This window comes from Zeus faber (assembly GCF_960531495.2).
Source record: "Zeus faber genome assembly, chromosome: 11".
Taxonomy (NCBI): Eukaryota; Metazoa; Chordata; class Actinopteri; order Zeiformes; family Zeidae; genus Zeus; species Zeus faber.
Window position 1 is genome coordinate 32,814,418 of NC_137205.1, and position 10,562 is coordinate 32,824,979.

The 10,562-nt window shown below is 47.6% G+C and overlaps 1 protein-coding gene across 2 annotated transcripts in view; it reads left to right on the forward strand.

The window, feature by feature from the left end:
* Positions 1 to 6,317, forward strand: part of ezh1 (enhancer of zeste 1 polycomb repressive complex 2 subunit) — a 22,402-nt gene extending 16,085 nt beyond the window's left edge. For both annotated transcript variants that reach the window (XM_080009338.1, XM_080009339.1), the window contains exons 15-20: positions 267 to 445; positions 679 to 774; positions 858 to 939; positions 1,114 to 1,194; positions 3,413 to 3,497; positions 3,914 to 6,317. In XM_080009338.1, coding sequence (XP_079865464.1) covers positions 267 to 445; positions 679 to 774; positions 858 to 939; positions 1,114 to 1,194; positions 3,413 to 3,497; positions 3,914 to 3,974 — 584 coding nt within the window. In that variant the 3' untranslated portion in view covers positions 3,975 to 6,317. The remainder of the gene's footprint in view (positions 1 to 266; positions 446 to 678; positions 775 to 857; positions 940 to 1,113; positions 1,195 to 3,412; positions 3,498 to 3,913) is intronic.
* The last annotated feature ends 4,245 nt before the right edge of the window (positions 6,318 to 10,562 follow it).

The window sequence follows — 10,562 nt, forward strand, 5'->3', positions numbered from 1 at the left end:
ATGTTGTAGCGTGTGCTGTGAGGAGACGGTTGCTATGACGACCATCTAAAGGACGATGTATTGATTTAAAGCCGTGCTGAGCTGCTGCAGGGTGTAGTGCGGCTGATCCACCAGCAGAGGGCGCTTGACTCGTCGTCCTGCAGGGAGCGTTCTCTTATAAAGGGTTAATATCTCTTACCTCCCTCCCCTCTCTTCTCCTCCTCCTCCTGCTCCTCCTCCTCCTCCTCCTCCTCCCCACCTCCCTCCTCCTCCTGCTCCTCCTCCAGGTCAGAACCGTTTCCCAGGCTGCCGCTGTAAGACCCAGTGTAACACCAAGCAGTGTCCTTGTTACCTGGCCGTTCGTGAGTGTGACCCTGACCTGTGCATGACGTGCGGCGTGGCCGAGCACTGGGACAACAAGACGCTGTCCTGCAAGAACTGCAGCATCCAGAGGGGCCTGAAGAAGGTGCACAGTACTGCGAGTACTGCTAGAGTACTGCTAGAGTACTGCTAGAGTACTGCTAGAGTACTGCTAGAGTACTGCTAGAGTCGTACAGGGACCTGAACTATGGAGGATGTTGTTTTTCTCAGTCTGCTGAAGGTGTTTGTTGCTTCCTGGGGGTACTCCACCCCCCAAGAGGAATGCAACACAATGTCAACTCAGCCAGAAGCCCTCATCACTCCCCCTTCCCCCTCTAGCACCTCCTGCTGGCGCCCTCCGACGTGGCGGGATGGGGAACCTTCATCAAGGAACCGGTTCAGAAGAACGAGTTCATCTCCGAGTACTGTGGAGAGGTAGAGCCAGAGGAACCCACAACAGGCATTCACAGTGTTACTGCCTGCATACTCACTGTGTGCGTGTGCGTGTGCGTGTGCAGCTGATCTCCCAGGACGAGGCCGATCGACGAGGAAGGATCTACGATAAATACATGTCCAGCTTCCTGTTCAACCTCAACAACGGCAAGTGCAGCCCCTCAATCAATACTCCTGTTGATTGATTGATCTGATCAGAAAGATGCATCAACAATGACGACGGCCAAAAAGATTTTCCCAATTCCATAAAACATACAAATACAAACAGAATCTACTCGGAGCAGGATGAGTAAACAGTCGTTAATCATCTTGTCTTTCCAGACTTCGTGGTGGACGCCACTCGCAAAGGAAACAAGATCCGCTTTGCCAACCACTCTGTGAACCCCAACTGCTACGCTAAAGGTAGCGCCCACGGGAAACCCATACACACCGGCTGTATGACACTGTTTTTATTACAGTGTGTTTATTACACTGTGTTCATAACACTGTTTTTATTACAATGTTTTTATTACAGTGTGTTTGTTACACTGTGTTCATAACACTGTTTTTATTACAATGTTTTTATTACAGTGTGTTTGTTACACTGTGTTCATACCACTGTTTTTATTACAATGTTTTTATTACAGTGTGTTTGTTACACTGTGTTCATAACACTGTTTTTATTACAATGTTTTTATTACAGTGTGTTTGTTACACTGTGTTCATAACACTGTTTTTATTACAATGTTTTTATCACTCTGTTTTTATTACACTCTGTTTATGACTTTCTTTTCAAATTGTCGCAGCAGGTCATTCGTTGGCTGAAGTGCAGTTGTTTGTTTCGTAGATTTCATCCTCACGTAACGTTGACTTGACGTGATGGCGTCGACCAATAGCAAAGGAGAAAACACTGTTTCCACTCCTGGTTCGTCCAGCGCTGCTTTGTCCCCAAGCCCCTCCCCCAGCTTCTGGAGATAGAAGCAGACGTGATAGAACCAGATGGAGCTAGATGGAGCTAGATGGAGGTGATAGAACTAGATGGAGGTGATAGAACTAGATAGAACCTGATGGAGGTGATGGAACTAGATGGAGGTGATGGAACTAGATGGAGGTGATGGAACCTGATGGAGGTGATAGAACTAGATGGAGGTGATAGAACTAGATGGAGGTGATAGAACTAGATAGAACCTGATGGAGGTGATGGAACTAGATGGAGGTGATGGAACTAGATGGAGGTGATGGAACCTGATGGAGGTGATAGAACTAGATGGAGGTGATAGAACTAGATGGAACCTCATGGAGGTGTTGGAACCTGACGGAGGTGATGGAACCTGATGGAGGTGATGGAACTAGATAGAACCTGATGGAGGTGATGGAACCTGATGGAGAAGATGGAACTAGATGGAGGTGATAGAACTAGATGGAACCTGATGGAGGTGATGGAACCTGATGGAGGTGATAGAACTAGATGGAGGTGATAGAACTAGATAAAACCTGATGGAGGTGATGGGACCTGATGGAGGAGATGGAACCTGGTGGAGGTGATGAGACCTGATGGAGGTGATGGAACCTGATGGAGGTGATGGAACTAGATGGAACCTCATGGAGGTGTTGGAACCTGATGGAGGTGATGGAACCTGATGCAGGTGATGGAACTAGATAGAACCTGATGGAGGTGATGGAACCTGATGGAGGTGATGGAACCTGATGGAGGTGATGAAACTAGATAGAACCTGATGGAGGTGATGGAACCTGATGGAGGTGATGGAACTAGATAGAACCTGATGGAGGAGATGGAACCTGATGGAGGTGATGGAACTAGATGGAACCTGATGGAGGAGATGGAACCTGATGGAGGTGATAGAACTAGATGGAGGTGATGGAACTAGATGGAACCTGATGGAGGTGATGGAACTAAATAGAACCTGATGGAGGTGATGGAACTAGATAGAACCTGATGGAGGAGATGGAACCTGATGGAGGTGATGGAACTAGATGGAACCTGATGGAGGTGATGGAACCTGATGGAGGTGATGGAACTAGATAGAACCTGATGGAGGTGATGGAACTAGATAGAACCTGATGGAGGTGATGGAACCTGATGGAGGTGATGGAACTAGATGGAACCTGATGGAGGAGATGGAACCTGGTGGAGGTGATGGAACTAGATAGAACCTGATGGAGGTGATGGAACCTGATGGAGGTGATGGAACTAGATAGAACCTGATGGAGGAGATGGAACCTGATGGAGATGATGGAACCTGATGGAGGTGATGGAACTAGATAGAACCTGATGGAGGTGATGGAACCTGATGGAGGAGATGGAACCTGATGGAGGTGATGGAACTAGATAGAACCTGATGGAGGAGATGGAACCTGATGGAGGAGATGGAACCTGATGGAGGTGATAGAACTAGATGAAGGTGATGGAACCAGATGGAACCTGTGGAGGTGATGGGACCTGATGGAGGTGATGGAACTAGATAGAACCTGATGGAGGTGATGGAACCTGATGGAGGTGATGGAACTAGATAGAACCTGATGGAGGTGATGGAACCTGATGGAGGTGATGGAACCTGATGGAGGAGATGGAACCTGGTGGAGGTGATGGAGTCACCTTGATCTCTTTTCTTTGCTGCAGTGGTGATGGTGAATGGAGACCACCGCATCGGGATCTTCGCCAAGCGTGCCATCCTGCAGGGGGAGGAGCTCTTCTTCGACTACAGGTACCGTTCGGCCGCTCTGCCGCCGCATCTGCTCCGCCTTCAAACTCCATCCCACGACGGCCCCCAGGGTGGCAACGGGGCCCCTGGGGGCCGTCGTGGGACAGTCTCATTTTGGCACGGTGATAGAGAGCACGCGGGTCAGGAAGCTTATCGCCATCATTTTATCAAATGTACTATTTGGGCTGGAGGATGAAAACAATCGTGTCCTGATGATGGCAGTACTGCCACTTGGCATGAGTACTTGATTTGGATGTGAGTATTCATTCAACGTATAGAGTTTATTATAAATGTATTATAAGTTTATTATAGGTTTATTTTAGCTTTATTATAAATGTATTACTTATTCATTACTTCTAAAAGGTTCCAGCGGGCTCCCAGCAGCAGGCGCTGCGCTCATTGTTCGCCCGTTTCCTCAGATACAGCCAAGCCGACGCCCTCAAGTACGTGGGAATAGAGAGAGAGGTGGACGTCGCCTAGCTCGCCCCCTCCTGGACTCCAGCGCCCCCTGCTGTTCACTAAAACGTGGCCTTTGGCTCTGATTGGACAGTCCGACTCGTCGCTGTTTGCTGCTCTTCCCTCAGTACAACCCCCCCCCCCATACCTGTCAACCGCTCGTTTTTCTCCAGTGTTTTACCGCTTCAACGTATGTGTCACACCGCAGCAAAAGCCGCCACCTCACGCTTTTCTAAAATGGCCAGGAGCAGCGGAATAAGTTGAACAAACCTTTCTTGAAGGAAAAATCGATTTTTCCAGCTTTGTGTTCCTTTGGGTTTTTTTTAATCTCTCAACGTATTTTCAAACCCAGTTTGATTTATAAATAGTATAAAAATGTTAAACCGTGTAGTTAAATGTTCCCGTTAGATGACATGGGGCCAACAACGCCGATCGATGGTTTCCTTTAAAGCGAGCGTCCAGGTGAAGATCATTCCTCCATATTCCATGTGGTGTGAAGTCACAATGTGAAAACCTTTTGATAGAATTCAACCTTTAAATGGTACTACTTTTACACACACGGAGCCACTGTTGTGGAGGGGGCGTGACACGCGAAGAAGAAAAGCCGACGTCACTTCCGTCAAGAAGACGAGGAGCCTTCGAAATCTTTGAAGGTGATTATGTCAGAATGACAGTTTGCCACGCCCTCCTCGTCAACAAGTCACAGCTTTAACAACATTTGCTTGATTGACACGAGTGACACCTTGTTTGGAAGCTTCTTCACTTCCAAATGACGTGAACAAAAGAAAAGTGAAACGGCATCAAAAGTACCTTTAGTCTGCTTTGGGTCACATCTATTCCGTTAAATCTCCAGAATTTTTAACCTTTCTAAAGAAAATCAAATATGTTGGTCGATCCGAACAGTTTCTCCAAACAAAACAGAAAAACTGTGTTTTTATTGTTGATGTTCTAGATGAGTTGAATGAAACAATAAGCCCCAAAATGTTCCTTATTTTCAAATCCAAATGTTGACAGGTATGCCCCCCCCCCCCCCCGCCCCCCGTGCGCGCGCGATGCTGTGTACTCCATCAACATGTTACCATGGTAATACTATTTGCCCTTAAAGTGTATTCTATTAGCAGCCGCCTCCGAAAAAATGCACAACTACTCACCAATTCTGCGTATGCCAATGCTTATGAGAGCTAACTATTACGAATGGCAATAATATGAGTTATGTTATTATTCTCTATCACTTACTGCACCAGGAGAAGCACACAGGCTTTTTCTGCAAGCTACCGTTAGCATACCATTAGCGAACTGTTAGTGTACCGTTAGCATACTGTTAGCTTACCGTTAGCGTATTGTTAACATACCGTTAGTGTACCGTTAGCATACTGTGAGCATACCGTTAGCGTACTGTTAACGTACCGTTAGTGTACCATTAGCATACTGTTAGCATACCCTTAGTGTACTGTTAACGTACCGTTAGTGCACCGTTAGCCTACTCTCCGTGTTCTGTTCTTCGAGCGACGCTTTGTAACAAGCTTCTGCGATGTCGTGCACGGTTCCAGTGAAATACAGTGCATGTGTCGTCCGTCGAGGAAACCCTTTAACGGGACGCTCCACCTTTTTGGGGGGGAAATTTCACAGGAGCTAGTCTAGGTGATCCCATCCACGGCCATTCATTGAGCTAACACAGTTAGCGTGCGCCGCACCAGGCTCACGGGGATCGAGCCGGTACTGACCTTCTCGTCTGAATCGGGGGAAGAAGGTCAGAAAGCAAATTTCCCCAAAAAGCGGAGCGTCCGTTGAGCGTTCCCTCCATACCCCCTCCCGTCCCCAGAAGAAGCCTCGTTTTGGGCTCCAGGTCGGTACAGACACAAGTCGTTTCTAGTGAAAAGCAGTTTGACTTTGTGCGTAAAATGGTTCTAACGTCAGTGGAATTTGGTGTCTCTGCAGAAACCGACCGACTGAATGTAACGTGTCGACGGACACATCTCGCTCCTTTCATTTCAAACCTTCTGCTGCTGCGTCCACATAGAAATACTCTGCTTTCCTCAGCATATCGGTAATAATTCATATATCTACAGTATATTATCCCAAAGTCCTCCTTCACCACACGATGCTGTTCAGAGTGTCAGACCTTCCCACACATCATGGGATGGACAATGCACTGATGAGCAGATCAAAGTGCCAAAAGCTCCCAAACTGCGACATGGGATTTTTATGTGAAGGCGTCACGTCTTGAGGAAACTTCGTATTCGACCAAATAATAAAAATACGACTTCATCGCCGCAGTTTGAAAGTAGACGAGTAAAGAGCTAAATGATATTTACTGCTCCATATGTATAGTGTATGCGTATAAAATAAAACTTTTAACTTTATACAGTACAACACGTGTCCTGTCTTCCGTTCAGAACCTGCAAAGCATCGCCATGGAAACGGTCGCCGTGGGGAAATAACACAACAGGCTTGGTTTTATTGAAGTTTGTATTTTATTGAAGTGACCGTTTGTCTCTGCACAGTCATGGTCATGGACGGTGACACATCACAAAATAAAAGCGCGCGCAGCCAGGGAAGCCTCGAGGGCTCGGGTCCCGGGAGCCGTCGTCTCTCCCCAACCTCGGACGGAGAGCGAGCTCCGCCCGCGGCCCCGCCCGCACCCGCCCACGCCCGCTCCTCCGACGCTGAACCCCGCCCCTGGTGTTTTCAACAGCTTGAAATTCAACAGAGTTGCGGCGACTTTCCCACGTGAGGAGCGACGTACACGGCAAAAACAAAAACCCAACTCTGAAAACTGCATCGCAGCTTTGGAGGAAAGCTGCAAAACAAAGACTCTTTTATTTGTTGCGACAATCACAAAAAATCTGCGAAATCCCCGAAGGGACATTGTCTGTACACGGCCCCTGATATCTACAAACGCTGCACGGTCACCTTCAAACAAACACAAGGTCAGCGTCTGGACAAAGTGCTTTTCTTTACCTTGATTCGACCGTCCGCACGTTCCCACCTCCTCCACCCCCCCTTCTCCCCCACCTCCTCCACCTCCTCCTCCACCCCCCCCCCCCCCCTTCTCCTCCTCCACCTCCTCCTCCGCCCTGACGTCGCTGACTTTCTACGCCTCTACCCTCGACAACAGAAGGGATTTGGGCTTTTGGGCTTTTGGCGAAAGGAGCCGGACGCGCCCGCTCGGGAACCACGGCAACGGATCGACACGAGTGATGACGCTGAGACACCGGAACCCAAATGAGACGGAGCTCAGAAGAGATCCCTCCAGCAAACATCATCATCATTATCATTATCATTATTATCATCGTCATTATTATTATCATCATTATCATCATCATTATTATTATCATTATTATCATTATTATCATCATCATTATTATCATCATTATCATTATTATCATCGTCATTATTATTATCATCATTATCATCATCATTATTATTATCATCATTATCATCATCATTATTATTATCATCATTATCATTATCATCATTATCATCATCATTATTATTATCATCATTATCATTATCATCATCATCATCATTATTATTATCATCATTATCATTATTATTATCATCATCATTATCATCATCATTATTATTATTATCATTGTTATTATTATTATTATAATTATTATCATTGTTATTATTATTATTATTATTACTCTGATTTGTTTTTTTCCTGCTTCTGGTTCCTCTTGGTTCTGTTTGTTGACACTCACACGGCGACGCCCAAAAGCTGCAAATCCACTGAGATGGAAACATGTGAGAGCGTCACCGCCAAGCTCCTTTCATCTCGCTCCTTTCATCTCGCTCCTTTCATCTCGCTCCTTTCATCTCGCTCCTTTCATCTCGCTCCTTTCATCTCGCTCCTTTCATCTCGCTCCTTTCATCTCGCTCCTTTCATCTCGCTCCTTTATCACAAACCACAGCAGCAGTGATGACACAGAACAGCAGAAAACATAGAAAATACTCTGAAGCAGCGAAGTGACGAGAAATTAACACTGTGTCCTGTACAGTGTGTGTGTGTGTGTGTGTCGTCATGTAGTCAGAGGTGGAGTCTCCATGTTCCAGAAAGTCAACGTCCAGTTTCCATGTTTTGGCTGCAGCTCCGTGCGATCCTACGTCCACGTGTGGGACCTGAACGCCGTGGAACCTTCCTCCTTGATGCCGGAACGTTCCTCCTCGACGCCGACCTTCCTCCTCGACGCCGGAAGGTTCCTCCTCGACGCCGGAACCTTCCTCCTCGACGCCGGAACCTTCCTCCTCGACATTGGAACCTTCCTCCTCGACGCCGGAACCTTCCTCCTCGACATTGGAACCTTCCTCCTCGACATTGGAACCTTCCTCCTCGACGCCGGAACCTTCCTCCTCGACATTGGAACCTTCCTCCTCGACGCCGGAACCTTCCTCCTCGACATTGGAACCTTCCTCCTCGACATTGGAACCTTCCTCCTCGACGCCGGAACCTTCCTCCTCGACATTGGAACCTTCCTCCTCGACGCCGGAACCTTCCTCCTCGACGCCGGAACCTTCCTCCTCGACATTGGAACCTTCCTCCTCGACGCCGGAACCTTCCTCCTCGACATTGGAACCTTCCTCCTCGACATTGGAACCTTCCTCCTCGACGCCGGAACCTTCCTCCTCGACATTGGAACCTTCCTCCTCGACGCCGGAACCTTCCTCCTCGACATTGGAACCTTCCTCCTCGACATTGGAACCTTCCTCCTCGACGCCGGAACCTTCCTCCTCGACATTGGAACCTTCCTCCTCGACGCCGGATCTCGTCTCCGCTGCGCTGGAAGGGGAACGGCTGTTTTCCCAGAATTCCTTTCTCTTCCTGATCCAGGCTCTCAGCTCTGGATCTTACTTTCTAGTTTCTACATTGAATTGATTCTTTCCCACATCTTAAGACCAAATATCCCTTGAATATTCTAACACGAGGGTCCCAAACCACCGGCCCGGGGGCCACACCCGGCCCTCCAGACACTTCAATGCGGCCGTCACATGTTGACGATGTGTTGTTACGCCACCTGCAAGTGAACTCAACCAAATGAGCTGAAGGAAGCTGTTGTACGTGGTTCATGTTGAGAATACAAGAAGACAATCAAATGGAATATAACAAAACTACCTTTTTACAGATCTTACAGGTTCCATGATTTTAGATTACATGTCTGTTTCATATTGTTGAATGTTTTTATTACATATGATGTTATTACTTTTATTTAAATAAAAACAAAACGTGGGACAGTCTGTTCAACTCCTGGGGCGTGGCCCCAGATCCGGTAGGTTTGAGACCCCGCTCTAAACAATGTTCGCTGTGTTGCTAAGTCCAGAGGCTGAGCAAGGCTGCAGGTGGAGCTGCAGGTGGAGCTGCAGGTGAAGTTGCAGATGGAGCTGCAGGTTAAGCTGCAGGTGGAGCTGCAGGTGAAGTTGCAGATGGAGCTGCAGATGGAGCTGCAGGTGGAGCTGCAGATGGAGCTGCAGGTGGAGCTGCAGGTGAAGCTGCAGATGGAGCTGCAGGTGGAGCTGCAGGTGAAGCTCTGTTTGTTTCTGTGCAGATGATACACAGGAATAAGCTGCGACCGCACAGGAAGCAGGTCGACCTTCCACCGTCTTGTGGAATCATCTGAAATCATCCACAATGCTGAGAGTCTGTTAGTGGAGCAAGCCGGGTTCAGGTTTAGGTTCAGGTTTAGGTTCAGGTTCAGGTTCAGGAACAGGTTTAGGTTCAGGTTCAGGTTTAGGTTCAGGTCTAGGTCTAGGTTCAGGTTTAGGTTTAGGTTTAGTTTTAGGTTCAGGTCTAGGTTCAGGTTCAGGTTTAGGTTTAGGTTTAGGTTCAGGTTTAGGTTTAGGTTTAGTTTTAGGTTCAGGTCTAGGTTCAGGTTCAGGTTTAGGTTTAGGTTTAGGTTCAGGTTTAGGTTCAGGCTCAGGTTTAGGTTCAGGTCTAGGTTCAGGTTCAGGTTTAGGTTTAGGTTTAGGTTCAGGTTTAGGTTCAGGTTTAGGTTCAGCTTCAGGTTCAGGTTTAGGTTCAGGTTTAGGTTCAGGTTTAGTTTTAGTCGTTATTATCGCTGCACTTTGTCGTTATTACTGAATATTGCCGCACAACCGTGGCTGAGGAGTGAAACTGGACGAGAAACGTGCTGAGAATTCGCTAAATGTCTCCGAGAGCAGATTGTCGTCAAGAGTTAAACCTTGGATGGAAGTGAATGTTTACAGACGGGAGCGAGCGTTGGAGCGCCTCCAAAAACTCCAAACACAAGAAAGTGAAAACTAACAACTGAATATTTCAATCCCTATGTTTTTAACATCAGCATGGAACCATCACTCTAACCCTAACCCCTCTGGATCGGCGGTTGCTTGCTCTGAGGCACTTCAGTAGTGCACCCTGCTGAGCAGCGTGACACCTGTTGGCGAACTCTCAACCCAGAGAAAAAAAAGAAAAGGAAACCCAGCGAAAGGCGATGGAGAGCACCAGGTGTCAGATCCCGACTGGAGGGAAAACACTGGAATCTTTTAACCTCAACCTTCTTTTGGGGTCCCCGGTGATCGGCATCTGAATCTTTGAGTTGATCCAGTATTGAAGAGTAGCTTAAGCCGACCCCGCCCACGGCTCAACGGGGCGAT